The 22556-nt window shown below is 48.0% G+C and overlaps 1 protein-coding gene across 1 annotated transcript in view; it reads right to left on the reverse strand.

Annotated features, from left to right (window-relative positions):
• Nucleotides 1-4148: 4148 nt before the first annotated feature.
• Nucleotides 4149-22556, reverse strand: part of Ghrhr (growth hormone releasing hormone receptor) — a 30125-nt gene continuing 11717 nt past the window's right edge. The window contains exons 3-14 of the mRNA XM_076913309.1: nt 14064-14166; nt 13843-13950; nt 13205-13302; nt 12122-12219; nt 11157-11289; nt 9677-9830; nt 9327-9387; nt 8823-8892; nt 8206-8297; nt 7537-7666; nt 6416-6457; nt 4149-4785 (exon numbers count right to left, since the gene is read on the reverse strand). Of these exons, the coding sequence (XP_076769424.1) occupies nt 4660-4785; nt 6416-6457; nt 7537-7666; nt 8206-8297; nt 8823-8892; nt 9327-9387; nt 9677-9830; nt 11157-11289; nt 12122-12219; nt 13205-13302; nt 13843-13950; nt 14064-14166 (1215 nt within the window). The 3' untranslated portion in view covers nt 4149-4659. The remainder of the gene's footprint in view (nt 4786-6415; nt 6458-7536; nt 7667-8205; nt 8298-8822; nt 8893-9326; nt 9388-9676; nt 9831-11156; nt 11290-12121; nt 12220-13204; nt 13303-13842; nt 13951-14063; nt 14167-22556) is intronic.

Consider the following 22556-nt stretch of genomic DNA (forward strand, 5'->3'; position numbering starts at 1 on the left):
CCTTGCACAGAGACCCCCACAGGACACTAATCCTTCTATCTCCTCAGAGTGAATAGCCTCTCTCTCTCTCTCTCTCTCTCTCTCTCTCTCTCTCTCTCTCTCTCCCTCCCTCCCTCCCTCCCTCTCTCTCTCCCTCTCTCTCTCTCTCTCTCACCATCCCTTCATCCCTTCCTTTTTCCCTCCCTCTTTCCCTCCCTCCCTTTCTCCCTCTGTGTCTCCTTATACACTTCTTACCCAGCAAGGCTGGGTTTCAGATAGCCCTCCCCTTCTTCCTGTACCTTCCTTTCCCCACCCAGCAGCTTCTTCTTCCCCCAGCCTTTTAGACTTGCTGAGCCCTAAGCCAGATCCTAGGAGTCCTCTGTCCCTGTCTAAATCAGGACCTCCTCCAGGGACTGCCAAGTTCCCAATCTTGGCCATAGTTCATATGCCACCTGGTGGCCAGGGTGAGCATTGCTTTTTTTTCCTCCGAGTTAGTGCCCTTCCTAGACACAGGTTCTATCCCTGAACTATACCCTAGCCCATCTAGTGCCCCTCATGTAAACCCTTAGACATCACCTTCCAGTCAGCCTTCCTCGCTGCAGAGAAAAAGCCAAGACTCAGAGAGAAAGAGTTTACAAGTCAAGAGCTTTGCCATGAACGTGCATGGGCAGACATATTCTAAGTCTACAGAGACCTGTCATAGTGTGCATTAAAGAGTTAGTAGGGATTTGAAGCTCATAACAAAATCAGAAGGTGCCAAGAAGTAACCGCAATAAAACCCCTAGGAGCAGCTACGTAATTCCTGAAGCCAGTGTTTCCACCAGAGCTGGCATCATAAGCTTCATTAAGTAAGTATTACATGGCCACTAACTAGCATTTACTGCCACCAACTATTAATTAGCAACTACCTTCCTATTAACTTCTAACACTCAACACTAACATTAGACACTAGACTGTAACTGCTAACACTAACTGACCATTCCCCACTAATTAACCACTAACGTTAACACTAACCAAGCTTACACTAACCATTAACCAACCTCACTGCAATAACTCGACCAATAGTGGCAATACCAGTAAGTGTTAGTGGAAGATGTTTCTATGGAAACAGTGCAGGAAAATCTGACATGTTGTCACTGTCATGCAAAAAATGCTCTAGACTAGCTTTTCCAGGGATCAGTCTGCGTCGGTGCAAGAATCCTGAGTCTAAGAGAATTGACTCTGGAAGTCTCTGTTCATCTGAACCTGCCCCCCTTTTAATGTTCATAAGGAATTTTATGCAACGGAGTTTGTCGCCACAACTATTGACTTTTAAAGGGAGAGAAAGGAGTAGGAAGAGGATGAGGAAGAAGGTGGGAGAGAAGAAAAAGGAGCGGTATGAGGAGAAAGAGGAAGGCTTCACCATAGCTCATAAATAATCTTCAGCTAAATAAAGAACATTATAGAGACTTTGCAAACTTCATGGCAGAAAAAAAAAGTATCTGCAGATGTCCCACAACATCATCCACTAATCACTGTTTTTAAGTGCTCGGGGAAGGAACACACGTGCCTTGGCACCAAGTGTGTCAGGAGAGCAGAGGGCATGTGGATTGGTTCTCTCCTTCCACCTTTTACATAGATGTCAGGGATAGAAGGTGGCTCACCAGACTTCTGAAGTACTGGCCTTGGCCTGCTAAGCCATCTCACCAGCCCACTTACTCATTTTTAGATAATGGTTTTATTGAGATATAATGCACAGACAGAAAATTCACCCTTCTGCAGTGTATTATTCTGTGTTTTTCTGCATATTCATAACCATCACAATCTAGTTTCAGAATATCTGTCACTTTAGAACTCACGGCTCTCCCAGTCACCTCCATGCCTCTCCCTCAGCCACAACATGTACTTTAACGATGCTAGACATCTTGTGCAAATGCCAGTGTTGTAACTCACTTCATTCATGGAGCAGTGTCCTGGGGGTCTGTGTATGTAGGAGCTTTCTGTGACAGAATTAACATTTCATTGTATGCATATATACTGAGATTTATCAGAGGACAGGAGGTTAGGAACGTTCATATGTAAGTATTTTCTGGGTATGTTTCTGGTTCTCCTGACCCATGCTTTGGAGTGCTTTCAGTAGGTAACTCAAGGTTAGCATTTGTGAGGAACAGGAATATGGCCATTTCACGCTCCCCCAGTAATGTGTGAGTTCCAGTCTCTCCACATCCTTACCAACATTTTTTCATCTAGTTTTTTTTCCACTGCCCTCATTGTCCTAGGTGTGACCATATCTCAGTGTGGATTTCTCTACATTTTCCTCATGACTAGCGACACTGACCATCCATGTGCTTATCGTCTTTCATTGTTATTTTTTTCAAGCATAAAGACAAGAAGCAAACTGACAAACGCATTGTGACACCAAGATGTTTCTGAAATGCAAAGAAAAAAAACTTTCAGGAAATAAGGTATCTTAAGACATATGTATTTTTGTATGAATATAGCTGGTTTCTATTTCATTCGTAATCCTTTCTGTGCCCCAAATCATGGTTATGATTGTTAATTTCTTATGTGATCTGAGACTAAAGGCCGTGGTCTTCAGACATTGCCTGCCACTTGCCAAGGCAAAAGCCCTGTAGTGGGAAATCATGGAGCTTCATATAGCTGCACCCTTTTCAGGTACCCTCTTGAATGTGAGAGAAAACTGTCATCATCCTCCATCAGACACACCTGCACACCATCAGGCTAGCCTTTCTATTCCCACTACACAGGGAAGGATGCCTGGATAGGAAAGATGGCCATATAGAATGCACAAATCCTTTCTATGGCACAGGACCATGGAGCATCCCAGAGCCACGAGCAAATTCTGGAACATGGGAAATAGCATCTGGCCATCAGCCCACGCAGGCAGGGGCTTGATAGAAGGGGAGGTCTGAGCTCTTAGGGCAGCAGGAGAAAGAGATGAGGAGGGCTGTTTAGTGGGGCAGGACTTCCTGGGAGGGTGCAGCGGGCTCTGTAGAGCATAACTTCTGTGGTAGACCAAGTCAACGAGGGTTTGTAACTGACCTAACACCATGTATACTTCTTCCTGTCCTACTAAAACCCTCCATCCCATCAGTCAGCAAACAGGTCCCTAAGGACAACACCCACTCTCTCCTTCCTCCTGCCAACAAGGAGGGTGGAAGATGATGGAGAGTGAGGATGTGTGGCATCCAGGGACCCTCACTGATTGAGAGAAGCTAGCAGTAGGCTGGGATGTAGAATGGCATATATTAATATTAGAATAGAAAATATCCCCCCCATAAGCTCATGTTGGAACACCTGGTCCCCGGATAGCATTGCCCAGGGAGACTGTGGCAACGTCAGAAGAAGTCCTTGGTGGATGAGGTCGGCTCCTGAAGAATGGGCATTATGGGTTATGGCCAGATTCTGGTTCTAGCCAGAGCTCCTACCCTCCAGAACGCTGATGCAGAGAAACCAGCTGTCTCGAATCCCTGCTGCCCCAGATGTGAACCATTTGCCCAGCCATGCCTTTCCCACCAAGGTGAGCTGAACCCTCTCAAACTGTGAGCTAAAATAAATTCTCTTTCCCACATCCCCCCTCCCCACCCCCGTTGTGATAAAAAGGTAACTAACCAAGGACACAAATAGAGTAACAAAGGAGAGAGAAGTGGAACTAAGGATGCCCCCACCCCTCAGAAAAACAGACTAAGGTGTCAGCTAGTCCAGAACAAGCTCAGAAGGCTAATGGACACAAGAAGTACTGTTCATATTTGTTTGATGTAGGGGTGAGGGGACCAACAGCCTGCTGCCACTTTACACCCGTTTAGCTTGTAAACATGAAATGGAAGAAGAATGCAAGATGCTAGTGGGGCTTCCAGGACTGCCGAATGCAAGGGCTGCTAATTTGCAAGCCTGCAATCTGGCACAACTGAATCATCTCAAAGTGAGGTGTGAGTGATGCCCCCGGGGCTCTCTTCCTGGTGTAAGCCCAGAGAGAGGCTTGTCTTACAGTCCTTGGAAAGACAGACAGATGGATGCTCACCTAGAGGGAAGGGGCTGGGTGATCCATGGACGATGGTGTCAGGCGGCCCTGTGTAGTCAAAACAGACCAGATGTACCCTCAGCAGTGCAGTGGAGCCCTTAAAAGCACAGTGCTCGGGGCAAACATTAGTGGAAGGATGAGACACATAACAGATAGCATTTATTTACATCCAAATACAGACATGTGGCACACTCCACGCTTGCAAGACAGAAAAGCAAAGATTCATATCTTTGCCTGTGGGAGGAGGGGAGGGAGAGTGGGGGGGTTCAGACAAAAGAGAGTGCTTTTAAAAAATAAATAAAACATGAGAATTCATATAGAGACAAATGGCAATAAGGCAGCTGGAGCCAAAGATGAGGAATGCACCGGAAGTGCAAATAATGGCTGCTGACAAGAGCTCTCCTTCGGAGCCACATTGACTCAACGGTGGATCACTCATGTACAAGTTTATTGGTTTCTCTGAGCCTTGGGCAATAGCCGTAGCTGGGAAGAAAGAACAGATGGGGGCACATACAGGAACTGAGAAAGTCAGAAGTTGATATACGGGGATCTAGAGGAAGCAGATGCAGAGAACGGGAACGGGAGGGAGGACCACGTTGCCCATTGTGCCATGGCAGTCTCAGTGCAGGGTTTGGGGCCCGGCCCTTGTGATGGCTGGTCTAGCACTCAGAGGTGAGCACCCTCGCTGTCGATCCGGGAGGTGTGGTCCACTCAGTGCAGGTCCGCCGAGCTGGCAGAAGTTCAGGGTCGTGGCCGTACCATTTGCGTGAAATCTCCGTCCTCACCTCCACAGACAAGGGAGAGGATGTTAGGGAGATCCCACTGCCACGCCTCAGCTCAACCCCAGGAGACTAACGGTGGGGGGGGGGCGGGGTGAGTTAGCGTGGGAGAAACAGGGCAGGAGAGAAAAGCCTAGTCACTGGCCCTGCTAGACTCTACTACTCTGTCTATCCTTGGACTGTTTCCGGCCTCTGCCTTGAAAACTTTCTTTTATCACTGCCTGTGTCTGAGGCTGGACAAACACATGGGTGCCCTTTGTGTCTCTTGGCCTATGACCTGGTGATCCTCTCTGAGTAACATTGACCCACCCTTGCTTTAGTCTGGGAGGACGGTGGGTGTGACAGAAGGGAGAGAGCTGGGAAGGTGGAGTGGGGCAGTCTATATCTTTGTCTGGCTGGGGGTCGGAGGGAGCTGAAAGACAATCTGCCTGATAGCTAGCCGGGTGCTGTATGAAAGGTAAAGGGGAAACTGACTGCTATTTAGAACAAAGGTCTTCCCACAGCTGCCCCAAAAGTAGAAAGTATACTTGAAAGAAAGTAAGTTCCCTGTCACCAAAAGTGTGTGACCATCTCGTCTCCAACTTTGCTTCCTAAAATGAATTTCCTCCCAACTTACTTCCTGTGTGAACCCCTTTCCCCAACTCAGCTCATTTCAGTGAGGCGCCTCCTCACCCCAGCCACTTCCAAGGCTCCCAGGACTCTTGGGACTGCTATACTCAGATTCTACGGCCTTGTGTTCATTTCGTGGATAAGGCTGAGTAAGACTCAGACAATGGGTTCGGTACACTGACAGTCAGTTGGGGACAGAGGTGTCAGGTAAGGCAAGAATGGATGGGCAGATGGGAAGGAAGGAAGGAAGGAAGGAAGGAAGGAAGGAAGGAAGGAAGGAAGGAAGGAATTCCCTAACAGTAGGAAATAGGATAGGAGCCAGTCAGGTCTCTGTTAATCACAGAGCCCATGGCAGAACCAGGGCCATCAAGAGGAGCTGTGACCCAGCTTGTGCAAAGCTGCCGGAGTCCTGGGGATCTGAACTCAGCCAAATTCTCCTCATCTCTGCACAGCAGGACTTTGATAAGAAGAAAAGCCACATGGTCTCCTGGGTGACTGTCTCTTCTCATCTGTCTGCCTTCTCCTATAATCCCACATTGCTGTGGCTTCTGTTCTGTCTGCTTACTTCACTCCTGCCTCCACGTCTGGCATCATAGTCTCAGAGTCCGTTTCTTACAAGGGTTTCTCTGTTTCCTGTTCTGCTCTGGCTCTTTCTGTCTCTACATGTGACTCTTTTTCCCAGTTCCTTCTACATGGACCTGTGACTTTCTTGGTTCCTGTCTTTGTCCTTTTACTCTCTGTCCCCCAACCAATCTACTCTGCCCTCCACCATTCCTTGACTCCTGAAAGACCTCCATCTCATACGTTGGTTGTGGAACCTAGCTTAGCTCATAGAAGGAATGTGTGCAAGGTGTTCACAAGTATTCAGATTAAATGTGATTCAGGGACCTACTCACACAAAGGATCACAAGAGTGGAGGATCATGGGAGTCAACTGTGCTGGGATTTACAGGACCAGGGCAAAAGAAAAGGAGCTGAGGAGAAGATCTGCTTGTTGAGTAAGGGTGAACCTTTGGGAGCACACATACCTCTTGATTGAGGAAGCAGTAGAGGACAGCAACAATGAAGCCCTGCAGGGTCAAAAAGAAGAAAGGACTCCATTAGAACACTTTGGCCTGACTTTGGAATGTGGCAGTCTTTCTCTTGTCCTCTCCCTCACTCATCAGTCACTGCACCAGACATACCAAGTCATGTAGTCATCATGACACGCCTGCTAGAGCTGTGTAGATAACCCCCACCTCACTGTGTATCTTCATCTTTGTATCTGCATTAGTGAGCACATTGCCTGATACATAATAGGTACTTGGTAAGAACTGAAAAGATAAGATGAGTAAATGAATGGGAGGATGGATGGATGGGTAGGTAGAAGGAAGGAAGGAAGGAAGGAAGGAAGGAAGGAAGGAAGGAAAGAAAGACAGATGGATGGATAGGTGGATTGACATATGGATGGAACAATGGAGGAATGGGGAGATGAATGAAAGAAGAATGATTATATGGGCAAGTGGAGTGAAGGAAGGAGAAATAGAAGGAGGAATGGATATATTGGTGGGTAGATGTATGATAGATAAAAGGATGGATGGATAGATAAAAGGAAAGAATGGCAGAAGAAGAATGGGCAGGTGGATAGGTAGGTTAACATAGGGATGGAAGGATAGATGAACAGATGAGTGAGAAGAAGAATGCATGGATGAGCAAGTGGCTAAAGGAAGGAGGAATAAAAAGAATGGATGGATGGATGGATGGATGGATGGATGGATGGATGGATGATGGATGGATGGATGATGGATGGATAGGCAAGTGTACTGAAAGGAAGGAGAAATAGAAGAAAGGACAAATGAATGAATGAATGAATGAATGAATGAACAGATAGATGGATGATGGATGGATAGGCAAGTGTACTGAAAGGAAGGAGAAATAGAAGAAAGGACAAATGAATGAATGAATGAACAGATAGATGGATGATATAATGGAAAGAAATATAAATGGATGGATGGATGGATGGACAGATGAATGGAAGAATGAATGGATAGACAAGTGTACTGAAGGAAAGAGAAATAGAAAAAAGGACACCTCACCCTAACATGAAGTTAGTCGAGGCCTGCTGCCATAGTCCTTGGAAGGAAAGGAGTATCTATAGGGGGATTCTCACCTGAAAGGACCCCAGTCCCAGCTCCAGGGGTAGACGGATGCCAAGGCCAGCACTGTCAGGCAGGAAGTTGAAGATGATGTAATGAATTCCAAACAGTGGGATAAGAAGAAGTGTTGACTTGGAAAGCCGCCTTGGGAAAGACAAATTCTAGACTCTGAGGCTGTCCATCATCATCCATCCTGGAGACTCTGTCCTCCACACAAATCTCTGGGCTTCTTTATTTTAAGAACCATCACACTGCTGTGGCCCTGCAGTTATCCCGGCTACTCCAAAGTCTATGTACATCTTTCAACGTCTAATTCTTCCAGGAACCCTTCTCTAATTACCCTTTTCTCCCATTTAGACATAATCTCCTTCTTCAGGCCCCATAGAAATAGATGCAGCCTGTATCAGCCATTTGCCATGGTAACTAGTAGTTTGGTGTGCCACTTTCCTGTACCGTGATCTCATGGGAGGCAGGCCCCAGATCTGTTCTCTCTCTAGGGACATGGGAAGAGGACAGGCCCAGGGTAATAAATAGCTGCCAGACGAGACAAAAACAAATGTCATTCCCTCCAAGTGCCTTCCATGCAGGTTCCCCAGATATGCACCACACACACACACACACACACACACACACACACACACACGGCACCTCCACACGTGCATGCACACACACATGAATGATACCAGTACTGAGCCCGCGTGTGTAGGCCACCTTGTGCAGGCTCCAGCTTCCTCAACAGGATACAAATTATATTGAGAAACAGCCCAAAGTTCACCTGGAAATGAGGCACAGGAAAGTGGGTGCGAAGGTCAGGGGCAGCACTAGATGGCTGACCTAGGATTGGTCCCATCCCCTTTGGTGACTAGGAATCTCAAACCTGTGAGGTGCAGGGCAGAGAAAGAATGAGGGATTCCCACCCCCCTCTCCAGCCCCCGGGGGGGGGGAAGATGAGAACCAGGTCTGGCCACCTGCCTCCAGCCACCTCTCAGGATCTCTCAGGTACAAAGCAGCTGTCCGTCACTGTACAGTTTCTCTGCTGGGGGGGGGGGGGGGGAGATCACACACCCACAGGAGCCATGCCCCATCAGGAGTAGGAGCAGCTGAGAGCTCACCTGTAGGTACCATCCACTACCAATTACCACCCCAACAAGAGATGCTCTGCAAGCCAGACACATGGGAACTAGAAATCAGGTCTAGGTGCTGATGTAGTGCCAGAGAAACTAAGCACTGGTTTCCCTCCACACAAAGAAACCTGGAGGCTGTGTTAATAAAGCAAAGAACACTGGCCTCAGAGACTGACCCCAACAGAGAGGACTATGGGCCCTTTGATGATCCACCAGCAGGGGGAGCTGTCGTCTAGGTCCCAGCACCTAGGAAGAAGAGTGCCTGGTCTTGAAGGTGCCCTCTTTTCTACCCTGATAATGCACCTCCTCAACACACATGCTATGGCTCCTGGGGCCCTCTCTGTCTGGTGCTCAAGTCTTCAGCCTCACTCTGTCTCCCTCTGGCCTGATCTTACGTCCCAGCCTCTCCAAAGGAGAGTCCCAGTGAAGGCTGGTTGGCCCTTCTCATCCTTGTCCAGACATTTCTTGCCCTTGGAAAACCTGCTCAGAGCTGCTCCCTTGAGATTTATAGCTCCCACCTGAGCTCCTGTTCCCCACCCCACCATACTCCACCCCCATACTACCAGAAGCCTGCCCACCTGCCACACTCTAACCTAGGGATCCCCTCCTCCTCCTCCTCCTTAAATGGTCTACTACACGCCTTGCTGACAGCATGGGGATAAGGAAGTTGCTCTACTCACTCAGTGTCCTCAAAAGCCAGTTTGCAGCCCACCCACGTACCAGTGCATAGCACAGGGAGCCCTGTGGGTAAGGCAACACGGAGGTGAGTGAGGACCCTGCACCCTTTGCCTTGAGTGTAGCCTCCACCTCCCACCAATCTGTTATCCACATGCAGACTGTAATGGTGGGGTTAGGTAATGATTTGAGGGGATCTGGTCTACTTCCCGATGTTCAGCACAGCACCGTGGCCTGACCCTTCCCCCTCCCTGAGTCTCAGAGTCACTCACAATGAGAAAGGCCTCTTTATGAGCTCCCAGGGCCTCCCAACCGTCACCTCCCCTATGGTGGTCAATGAGCCCTTGATGCTCACCCCAGCCAGAGAGAACCAGCCACCAGAAAGCTGGTTTGGACCTGGGGGATGTGGAGGCCAACAGACAGCTCAGGTAGACAGCTTCTGCCAACAGCCAGCTGAAGTTGGTCATGGTGGCAAAATGGGAGATGGCCACAGAGAGCTTGCACAGGATCTGAGAGCAGGGACCTGATACTTCAGAGCTTGGACCCCCCACACACACACTTCAGCCCCCATTGGGTCTCTTTCGACCCAGTGAGACACCAAACCCTCAGGTCCCCTCCACCTTGGATTGGACCACTCTAGTCCTTGGGATGCCAAAGGAGGAGTATAATTGTGATGGTCGGAGCACAGGCACACAGGTTAGGCTCATTGTCTCCTCTGTCAGCCATGCAAACCATCTCAGCCTAAGAGTTCTGTCTGTGAAAGGAAGAATTCCAGGACCTCTCATGGCTATGTCTCGGGACAAATACACACACACACACACACACACACACACACACACACACACAGACACTGTTCTATCTCCTCTGTCATCATGCATCCTTCCTAAGCTGAAGTTCTCCTTTAAAGTGATAGCCATGGGCTGCTTGTCCACGCACAGCTTTGATCAGAATGTGCTCATCGTGCATGCGAACATCTGGTTTGCTCCTCCCTCACCTGCCTATGTGGGCTACCGCACCACCTCTGAGCCCAGCTGCCCAGGCTCTATTTATTCCCCAACTGTGTGGCTGGGTGACCTGGCCAGCTGCCCCTTGCTAACAAAAATGGGATTAAAGTGAGGCCTTCAAGGCATTTTAAGATCAAAAGAGATAATACGTGTAAAGTACTTGGTGTGCTGCCCGGCCTAAGTGAGTGCAGTCAGTGATTAATTCATTAATTAAATCAGGCCACTTGTTGGTCTGGGCACTCAGTTGTCTACGCATTTCCAGAACACTTTCAAAGACCTTAAACTCTGACCCTTTCAGTTTTCGATCTGATCCTCTCCTCTCCTTTTTCCACCCCTCCGCTTTTGAGACTTCCGACTTCCGGTGCGGCGGCTCTGCCTCAGACTCTCCTCTCATTGAAAGCTTCCTCCCCATCTCACTGCTGTTGTGGCCATGCAGCTCCCAGGCCACCTCCTCCCTGAAGCCCTATCGTTCTCTCAGCTGTCACCTTTCCCTACCCAGCAGTCCTCAAGTCTGGGTGCTTCCTGTCCCCTGGGTGCTTCTGGAAGGAGGGGCCAAACTCCACCCAGGTCCTTGCATACTCATGAAAGGCAACGCCATGGCTGGCTGGCACAGGAGCTGCTGTGACCAACTTAAAATAGGGACATTGATGAAAGAGGAAGGATGCCCCTAGCAGAGGGAGCTGCTCACATTGACACTGTGATCTATGAGTGTGTGGGGAGATCCTGAGGCTTCCTTCCCTTGACACTGACCATGAATACAGGGTCAGCCTGTGTAGCAACAGGTCAGGCACATTCAGGCCTGCCCCAACCCCCTCCAGCCACAGCCTTTACAGTGGACATGCTGCAGTGGTCCGTGCTATCCCCCTGGAAGACAGCAGCATCCTTCAGGAACACAGCACTGGCCTTGAGGATGAAGGTGGCAAACAGCTGCATGTGGATGTAGTTCCTGGGGCAGTGGAGCCTCCTGGAAGGGGCGGGAGAGATGAACATAGAAGCCTAACTGCCAAAGACCTTCCCAGGGCCTGTAACAGGCCTGGCATGGCTGGGAAGCTCGGCAGAAGGTGAATCAATGAACAGTAGCCAGAGACACATCAGATAAAACGAAACCCAATGAAATGGTAGAATGTGTCAGTGTGTCCCTGAAGGTCAGCTGGCCAGCATTTTCCTGGCCTAAGTTCAGGTCCAGGAACAGGGGGTTCTATAGTCCCACCTTCAGACAGCTCTGTAACTGTGGGTGCAGAGGCAACCACAGCCCAGTAGGAACCTAAGGCAGCCCCTGATGATCGGAGAACTACCCTCTGAGGCATAGTCCCATGGGGAACTCAACCTTTGAAGGCTGAAAAGCCATTGTACCCAGCAGTAAGAGCTGAGGGTGGGTTTGGTGGAGGCCATGCAGGGGATCCTGTGTTCAATCCCCAATACTGAAAACCAAACCAAAAAATACTATAATGGTCAGAAAGTTGCAATCAAAAAAGGGTCATGCAGGGATCAAGGAGGATTCTTAGAACCTCACGAGAACTGGGCTTCTGGTGTTGGCAGGGATAAACACACCATCAAGAAAAAGGAGGCACTGCAAGCAAACCGGATGAGATCCATACGAGCAAAGGTGTGACCAGAGAACGGAGGCCTGGTGTGTGAAGAGAGGGCCCACCCATGCAGAGAGAGGCAAGAAGTCAGCAAAGGTCATCTCGCCTGGATCTGAGCCCCTATTGACTATGCAGGCAAAGAACCAGACTTGGTCCCCAGACAGTAGGAAGCCAGTGATGGTTCTTGAGCAAATGACAGGGATAGCAAACCTGAGAGCAACCAGGATGACAATGGCCACGCAGAGGGCTACAATGGAGATGCTGTGTCCCGTAGTATAGATGATCTTCACTGTGGAGAAGTAAGATTTCTGGGGACAATAGAAGCAGAAAAAAAAGGCTTGTCAATCAAGCAGGGGTCTGCAACTCCACCTACTTCCCAGTCACTGATGCCACAGAAAGCCTCATATAAGTCACTGACCCTGCAAGTGGAGGTGCTAAGGATTTACACTTGCACTGGAAGTGGGAAGAGCCAACAGAAGCTGCCTACCCCTGGAGAGTAACAAACGCACAAGAGGAATTTGGGCCTGTTTATTGACACCAGCTGGCTGCCAGCTTGAGAACACTGTCATCCTATATAAAGGTAACATCCTGGATACCAGGAACAGCCAGAGGCAGGCAGGAAAAGGCTCTTTGGTACCCAAGTGTTTGAATCAGTTGGAGCTAAGGGTGTGAGCAAGTACTGCAACTCTGGCTCTGCTGGTCATCTCAAGCAATCCCTGTGCTTCTCTGGTCTGTCTCTTCATCTGAAAGGTAAGTACCCCCAGTGATTTTGCTCTAAGGGCTGAGGGCAGGGAGAAACGGGATTTCGAGTGTGAATGTGCCTTGAGAAGATCCTGACCTGTACACAGCGTGGGGTATGCTGCCCAGAGATAGGAGTCTCTGTAATTACTACACCCTTGTGTTTCTCCAGCTTGCCCATGCCATACCCCAGTATACTGTACCTGAGAAGGATACAGTATTCTGAGGACCAGCGAAAGCAAGCACTTCCTGTGGAACACAGCAGCAATCCTCATTCCCTCTGAAATAACTAAACATCTCCCTACCCCATACACACACCCGCACCAGAAACTAAGAGAAAAGGCTGGCAAAGAGGAGAATGACTATGGCTTTCAGTCTGCCTCTGCTTCCCTTTCTCCATCAAAGCAAAGTCACCCAAGTGTCACCCTGAAGTAAATAGACCAGCTTCAAGAGGCACTTTCCTGCCATCTGCTGGACAGCTCCTGTAATTACTATGCCCACATGATGGTTAGTGGGAATGACAGCCATCCATTGAGATAGTAAGCTACCACTTACCTCCTCAGTCAGCAGTTCCAAGGGCACAGGGCAGGCCACAGGATATGGTGGGAAGGGATCAGACCAGCCAGTGATAGTGCAGTCCCTCTTCACAATCCCTAGAGACAAACAAGAGTCTCTGCTTATAGAATTCCTCCCTTTTCCAGGAGAATGTGGGAGGGCCCTGGCTGTCAAGTCCCCCTGTGGGGTGTACACAAGCAAGGAGTTCTTAACCACAGGAAAAGAAGAGTCTTCTTCTCCCATGGCTTAGGTTCTGGACCAGTGTAGTCTGTTTTTGTTCTCCATGAAAGTTCTATTGAACAATGTTGATTTGAGGGGCACAGAGTGGAATGATGGACCTCTATATCCTAAGGGCAGGAAGTATGATACCCCCTTCTCCATAAGAGACAGGAAGGCCAGAAGGTCAAGTGGAGAAGAAGGTGTTCCCCACCCTCCTCAATGCAGTACCACCTCCCTTGCTCCAATGCCATCATTAATCGTACGCTGGGAGGTTGGCACTATCAGTCACTATTTAAGATGACTAAATTTTTCAGGAAGATAGAAAAGTGAGACTGAAATCCAGGACAGTCCATCACCAAATCAGTGATGTGTAAACCAGAAGGGACCACTTGCTCCCCTGCCATAACTAAGCCACTCACCTGTGTCTGAGCCAAAGTGAGAGAAGAATTCAGGGCAAGGGAGGGAGACCCATTGGCCAGAGCCTGTCGGGGGCCAGCACAGCAGCCCATCCCAGGTCCCAGGGCATCCTAGGTGGAGAAAGAGGAGACATGGGGTGACCTATGAGGGAAACTGATATGTCATTCTGAAGAGCAATGCTAGAGGAGATGTCAGAATCAGGGATATCCCCACCCGTTCATACCCAGGGAGGTGTTGATGGTCCCCTCTGCTGCCTGAAGACACGCAAGCTCATCGTCTCTCAGCTGAGTAATAAAGTCACATTCCAGGTGGAGATGACCCAGTGCCTATGGGAAATAGTGACAGAATGAGCCAAGCCCACTGGAGGCCTCGTGCTCTCTAGCTGGAGTCACCTGAAGACAGAGACCAAGCCAGGTACATTTCTGTGCCCTAATTCTAAGAAAGACTCATCTGCCCCACAGATATCAAGACATGTTTGATGAGCACTGGGGCAACATAAAGAAGGAGGATTGAGAAATAGAGGCGGAATGTTCAGAAAGGAGGGAGGGGGAAGAGAAAAAGAGGAAGGAAGGAGAGCAGAAGAAGAAGGGGAAAGAAGAGAGGGAGGAAAGGAAAGGAAGGAGGGACAGAGAGAATGGAGAAGAAGGGAGAAACAAATACACCTTTCCATCTCATGGCAGAGAATTCTGAGACACATTAAAGAAAGTCATCTAGAGTTCCCATCGATGCCTGTGACAGTACAGTCCTTGATGAGGCCTGTCCTCCTTCCCCACCACCCCCTACCCTGTACACTTCCGGGCCCTGGAAGTATTTCTGCATAAACAGCCCTGATAGGCAGAACAACGGTCCCCAAAGATGTCCCTGTCCCAATCTCCAAAGCGGGCAGATGTGTCACCTGACACAGCCAAGAGACTTAGCAGATATGGTCAAGGATCTCCAGGCAGGAAGATGTCCTTGACTATCTGAGTGGGCCCAGAGCTATCACAAGAGGACACAGGGACCAAATCAGAGAGGACGTGATGTAAAGGGTTGACAGAAGCTATGGTGCTTACTGAAAATGAAGAAATGCCTCAGGCCAGGGCAGGAGACTCTAGAAAGACCACCTGGGTCTAGCCAACTGAAAAGCATGTTGAACTTCTGTTGTGTCTCAGACAAGTCACATGAGCAAATGTATAGACTAGTAAGTGGGAAAGAATACAGGCAGATGGGAGTAAGAAGACAAGAGCACCTGACAAAGACGAAGGCACAATGAACAGGAAGGAGGGGCTCGGAGTGGGGGACTGGACTGACTGTACGGCTGATGGAGTGGATGACAGTTCAGACAGACATGCAGACAATGAACTCAGGGCAAGTGGACATATGAGGATGCACGGAAGTATGGTGGGTGGTAAGGGTCCTGCATCAGGGCAACTGAGTTTATCATTAGGTGGGAAGAAAGGAAGCTGCCTTCGTGCATGGCTTGGTGATCATAAAGGTTAAAGACTGGATGCCACCTAGAGCCTGGGAGCCACAAGAAATGGTCTCTACATTTTTCTGGACATCTCTGTGTTTCTGACTAGTGATTCAGGGGCTGTGTGGAGCCCAAGTGCTTTAGGCTAGGCAGAGATCTGGGGTATATCTAAGATTTGGCATCTGACCTTTTCTTTAGAGATCTAGAAGTCCTAGCATCTCTCAAGATTTATCCAAATGCCCTTGCAAGATCCATGCACATATACATCACACACACACACACACACACACACACACACACACACACACACACACACGGGTCCTTTCCCTGACCTGACCATCTTCTCCCCTCAAGGTCTGGGAGACAGTGGTCAACTCTAGTCCTGAATCTGGTATCTACACCGGCTGCTGAATTACTCCTCTTGTCTGGAGCTTTCAAGGTGCTGTGGACACAGGGGAGGATGTGAGTCCTTTGTGCCACATAAGGAGCTCATGGAATTTACCTGCATGACACTCACATGCTAGCCCTGGACAGGTCAGATCACTTATCCCTACCCCCTCCCTGAGGCCTGGTAGCCCTAGGTCTGCTGGCCTATAATTCTCTGCATAGCTCAGACTAACATCAAAGTCATGATAATCCTCTAATGTCTACAAATGCTGAGACTAAAGGTATGAGCCACCACATGTAGCCCAAGTCTGTCTGTGTCTCTCTCTCTCTCTCTCTCTCTCTCTCTCTCTCTCTCTCTCTCTCTCTCTCTCTTACATAGAGGCAAATGAAAGCTCAGGTGTCACAGAGTTCACTTCATGGTCTGCAGATGCCAGCCTCTTGAGTGAAGGGCAGTGAGGTGCTGGCATGGGTGGTCACCTCTGGCAAGGCAGTAGAAGGTAGCCTCAGTTCCCATCTGAGCCGCCTAGCACCTTGTGACTCCTTCCTTCTTGGCCCCTGATGCTACTGACAGGAACCCAGAAAGTCTGCTGGGAAGGTTGCAGTACATTCAGGGAAGCCTCCTTTCTTGGCTTCCCCCACACCCTCGTGCACAGGCCAGGGAGCAGTAGCTGGTTTTTGAAGCTTCTCCAACCCTGGCTATGTGAGCGGAAGAATCTCCGAATGCCACAGCTGGAAGAGCTGGTATTCACGACGTCGTCAGGCCCCACATGGTCCCTGTTCACACTCCCTTCAAGGAAACAGTGATGCTGGAAATGACCCAGGAGGAGGACAGCATTGGTTGGTTTTGAGAAGGAACGGGTAGTATCCTCGGGTATATGGCTTAGAGAAAGGGCAGGCTCAGGTATGACAGGGAGGCCCCATCTGGCTTAGCCATTTTAGGACAGAATTTTAGGACAGTTATCTCTGGGGCTCCCAGAGGACGCAGATAGGACCTAGGTGAGGGAACAAGAAAGCAGCTCAGTTCCAGGCAGGATCTAAGATTAGTCAGGGGAAAGAAGGAAGGAGCCACCAGACTCAGGAGTTCCCTGGCCACAGACTGCCACCACCCAAAAGAACAGAGAAGGAGGTCTGAGCTAGCTACTTACAACTCCGCACAGGTTGAGCAAGCAGAGGACACGGGTAGCCCACAACAGGCCATCCATGGCAATGGTGCCTGCAGTCAGCCCCAGTGAGCCGTGGTGGTCCTTCCTTCCCAGGCTGTCTCTACTGATGCCACCTAGCTGCATCTCTGCTGCCTCACCTTCCCAGTAACCGCTCGTGTAGGCAGGGCCAACAGAAGGGACACCCAGCTGAATATTGAACAGGATGGTGGGACATTGTGTTACTGCCAGCCCTAAATGGGACTCCGTGTCCTCAGCAGTGGGTGGCTGAGCTCTGCCACCCCACATTTATGTCTGAGTGGACCCAGAGAACACAGACAGGGCACAGAGAGGTGACAGCCACAGGAAACTTTCACTTAATCAGGATGTTTTCTCTTTGTTTTCTGAGCCGAGTTCCCCCAATGGCCTTACTCAGAGAGGCCTCCTATACCTGCACCGGAATGAAGGGACCTCAGAAAATATGGTGCCCAGGGCTGCCCCAAGTTTTTAAGGAGCCCCAGATTTGTTGATGCTCTAAGTCTCTTTCACAGGGCTGGAGGGTGACCTGAGGGGACCAAAAAGAAGAGGGGCAAGTGACAGGGGAGCCTGGAAGATCTGAATGAGCCTTATGAAAAATGACCATGTGGGGCTGGGAGTGTGGCTTGGTGGTAAAGCACTTGATCAACATGTGTGTGGCTCCAGGTTCAAATCCCTGGCACCACAAAACAGTCCGTCACTAAATGCAGTTTATGCTGCCCAAGAATGTGCCACATTGTTTACCTGACAGGGACGCTTAGAGGGCAAAGTGGTATCTGCAGCGTCAAGGTCCCCAAATTCGCATGGGTCTAGGCAGAGTTTCTCAATAATCCCCCTGTCCAAAGGGTAATTGGAGAGCTCTCAGAAGGATCCCTGGAGCTGGGCCACTCGAGGTGGGCAGGGTATCCATGTTCCATTGTCGAAGTAAAGGAAGTCACTTTCATTATTTCTACTTTAAAATACAAGCTCTCAACTGGCCTGGCTAGTGACAATGAACTAAATAAGGCCAGATCTTACTCAGCATTTGGAGCTTGAAAATGAATGTCACCTTTGACAACCCTGAATGACGAGGGAACTAAGGGATCTTGACTACTGGACAGCCATATCCATTTACAGAGCCGTCTGGCTCTGTGCTTGGGGTGCCAGATGTGTTTCTAGTGAATTCGTGTCCTGAATGTGGAAAACATCCCACCACCACATCTACATCTGGGAATCATTTGACATCAGCGGGGCTTTATTTTTCCACCCTTAATCGTTGTCAACAAAACGCTGAAAATATTTTCTGCACATGCTGCCCGGCGTGGGTGGCACACAGCACACAGGGCTCTTCTCTGGCAGGCTGGGAAGACACAGGCAAGAAGTAATCAATGACTACAGAGAAGATGTCACTAAAAAGGGACAGAGGCTACCATACCCAAAGAAGTACATGACTGATCATGCTTCACGATTAGCGTCTCCCCCGCCATCATTAGTGGTATTAATAATCGATACCAAGAATTCATAGCAGTTCATATTATTTAAATGAGTGGCACTTAACAACGAAACTTTACTCCCCTTGGAGACATGTAACAATGTCTGGCAGTGTGTTTTACTCCCAAAGGCAGGGACTAAGGATGGGGAGGAGGGCAGCCAGGTGCTGCTGGTAGGCAGTCGGGAGCTCCTACAACCATGCAAAGATCCACCCAGTCTGAAAGGTCAGCAAGACAAAACTGCACTAACCAACCTGTTTCTGCTTCCCCATGCATTTCCTTAGAACACCCTACCTCACCCACAGCGTGAGTTGCCTCCAATGCTTGCTTGCTGAGCTTCTATTCCTGCACCTCTAAAGTGGCCTGTTCTGGTTAGGGTTACTAGTCTATGATAAAAGACCATCACCAAAACAACTTATGGAGGAATGAGTTTACTTGGTGTACATTTCAAGGTAATAGTCCATCACTGAGAGAAGTCAGGGCAGAAATTCAAACAGGGCAGAAACCTGGAAGCAGAAGTTGATGCAGAGGCCGTGGAGATGTGCTAGTTACTAGATAGGTCCCCACAGCTTGCCCAGCATGCTTTCTCATAGGACCCAGGACCACCACCCCAAGAGTAGCACCACCCACAATGGGCTGAGGCCACCAATACCAATCACTAATGAAGAAAATGCCCTACAGACTTTCCAGATCTTATAAAGAGACATTTTTGAAATTGAGGTTCACTCCACTTAGATAACTTTAGCTTGTGTCATAAAACTATCCAGCACATGGGGTTAACACTCTAACCTTTCATATAGGCATAGATAGACAAGGAAAGGCATGTGGAGCCTTCCAGAGCCTCGCTGTTAGTGGATAAAAACCAGCACTTCTAAGAATGGACCATCAACAAAGCTGGCACAACTGGTCCTCTGTATCAAAAAAAGATCACATCTCTAGCTCACAATCATAAAAGTTTTTTTTTTAATATTTAGACCCCTAACAATAAGATGGCAAGATAATAAGAACTGCAAAAAACAAAAATTCATCATGTGGTTTTAAATAAGAAGAAGACATTCTTACATGATAAAATAAAAGTATAAAGGACATGTCCATAAGATTGACCATGTGAGCATTAAAATAAATGTGTGTTCAAGAAGAAACACTGTGGATGCAAGTGAAGCACGAGTTCCACGCTGAAATACGCTGACGTGCAAAGGTAGAGCTTCCAAAATGTTCACACACCAGCAATAGAGAGAAATGCAGTAGAAACGTGAGCTAAGGACGTGTACATGCAAGAAATCAATGAAAGAAAAGCACACACAGCGTCTGCTTAACATTGATAGTATTCAAGAAAATAAACACACAAAGCTGCCTCCTTCTCTACATTGTACTAGTCGTATCTTCAAGCTTTATTTTATTTTTAATTTGTGTATTATTGGAGGAATAGAAGTTCCAGTGGCCGTGCAGGTATTGGGTTCCTTAGAGTCTTGGGTGGTTTACAAACCACCCAATGTGGGTGCTGGAACCAAACCCAGGTCTTCCACAAGAAGAGTACACATATGCTCTTTACCTCCCAGCCATCTGTCCAACCTCAGCTCAGAATGTTTGTGTTCAATAATGCACTGTTGTGATGATGTGAGGAAACATGTATCTTCATGTGGTGAATGGATGAAAATGTTACTGAGCAGCTTTTAGAAATAATTTGGTACAGCCTCCTGAGTCTATAAAGAACATGTCTTAAGAACAAAAAGTTCTATTTTTTCCTATTTTTGTTCTAATAAGAGGTTAACATGTAGTCTATCCATATAATGAATGAAAGGATGAACTGTGGGGTGGTGAGATGACTCGGCTGGTCCAGACACTTGTCATCAAGGTTGACAAGTCTGACCCCAGAGACCCATATGGTAGAGGGGAAAATCCAACTTCCAAAGATTGTCCTCTGACCTCCTCACATGAACCACAGCATACTTGTTGTACACACACATACAAAATCAAAATCAATCAATCAGTCAATCAATCAATCAATCAATAAGGAAACACTTAAGCATGAACTTGAGCTTAGTTGATGGTAGATCAGTAGTAAAATGCTTGTTTAGCAAACATGAAGCTTTTGGTCCTGACTTCAATGTCAAGAATAACTCATACTAAAATATAAGTTAAATGTACTGTTTCAACATGAAAATACATCAAAAATGTGTTTTCAGAAACTACTTCCAGTCAACACAGAATATCAGAGATTGGTTTGCCCTTCTACCTTAATAACAAGAAATCCAGAAAAAGGAACAAAGCATTGCTTTTCAGATGCTGAAAACAAACAAGGCAAAATGTAGCTGCGTGTACCCGGCACAGGTGGGATTTTAATTTGGGGAGTGCCTGGGCTGTGTAGAAAGTTCAGGCAAGCCTGAGTAACATAGACAGACCTCAGAGCCGTGTCAAACAAAACAATAACAAAACCCCTCATAAACTAAAATCATAAACACACCAGGCCCTTTGCACACAGATGTAGTTTTCAGGACACATTTCAAAGAGAAAGAACCTAGCCCCAGGCTGTGGTCCTGGTGAAGGAGGGAACTGGAAGCTGGAGAATGAGGAACAGAGTCTCAGAGAGAGTTCATAGCTCTCCAGGGAAAGTCACACAATACAGCTGGTGACCAAACCACGACCAAAGATGAGTTAGGAGTAATTACATGAGTCCTGCAAAGGGCCTGAGACATGTAACTAATGCTGACCCACGTGAAGATAGAGTCTCTAAGGAAGCAATTTCAATATGGGCTCATTTCCTCACAGTGTACATCTTTACTATAATGGTAATTGCATTCTCCTGTGGTGAATGTTATAAGACATGCTAAAAAGGCCAAGCCATCCAACTGTGGAGGATCCTTGAGGGAATTCCATGGGGACCATGTTCCTCTAAGTAGGGTAGCATGCCTCCTTGATGAATGGAGTCCACCACACAAATAAAGTACCACCTCCTAAATGACTGATGGGCTAGAGAGCATTGTGTATGTTCTGGAAGTTCACAAATGATACACAAATGCAAGCAGGCTGTGCAGTCAGGTTCATGCCCTTTGTAGTAAGCAAAAAGACATTTTGTCTGAGGCTTAGCTGTCAACACAAAAAGAAGTTGCCAACAAGAGTTACAATTAGAAAAAGATGCCATCTAGAACTGTGGTGGTTTGAATAAGAATGGGCCCCATAGACTCTTACACTTGACTGCTTAGTCATAGGGAGTGGCACTATTGGAGAAGGATTAAGAGGTAGTGTGTCACTGAAGATGGGCATTGAGGTTTCAAAAGCCCATGCTAGGCTCAGCTCAGTCTCAGTCTCTCTGCCTGTGGATCAGGATGGATCTCTCAGCTATTTCTCTAACACCTGTCTTCCTTGTCTGCCACCAATGCTCCAAACTGTGATGATAATGTACTAAGCTTCTGAAACTGTAAGGACTCCCCAAATTAAATGTTTCCTCTTCAAGGAATAGAACAGTGACTTAAGACACTAGCACATTAGCTTCTGATTTGGCAGGGAAAACAGAAAACATGGAGGATGAGATGGAGCTGTGGTCTTGCTGTTTCTTACTGCTTAAAGGATGGAAGAGAACCGAAGTATAAGTTAGAGCTGTGTCGAAGCGCACTCTCTGGGATCCAAAGGTGAAGAATTGGTAAAAAAGAAAAGGATGTGATAGAGGTGATAGAAGAGAGCCTACAGGCTCAGTCGTTAATGTAGAAGAAGAGAAAACCCATGATTCAGCATGCAGATGGAAGCCTCGGTACCAGCCCAGTACAGGAAACTGATAATCAGGAAGCATTCAGAATCTGAACTGCTTGCATTGAAAAGGACTCAAACAAGGAATTAAAGAGCCTCTCACAGAATAACCGGAGAAGCTACAGAACTTGGGGGTACATGAGATAAGTCTGAATGATGTGCAAACAGAAAAGCCCAGTAATATAAGTAATCCCGTTCCTACTTGAGACAAACGCTGCATAACTGGAGGAAATATGAGGGGAAATGATCTCCAATAGACTGGCACACACAAGCCACGACTCAGGAACCTAACAAACTCTAAGACTCAGGAAGATCCTAAAACTTACAAGACCCACAAGGCCCTTCCCAAAAATCTTTCTATCTAAGGGTCTTGATCCTCTTTGTTTTCTCTACTGGTTAAAGAATTAAAGGGCAGGATAACTCTCAAGCATGTCAGATTTCAGCTGGGAAAATTGCAAACACAGCAAACAGGAACAGACAGAATCAGCTGT

This window comes from Arvicanthis niloticus, chromosome 15 (assembly GCF_011762505.2).
Source record: "Arvicanthis niloticus isolate mArvNil1 chromosome 15, mArvNil1.pat.X, whole genome shotgun sequence".
NCBI lineage: Eukaryota > Metazoa > Chordata > Mammalia > Rodentia > Muridae > Arvicanthis > Arvicanthis niloticus.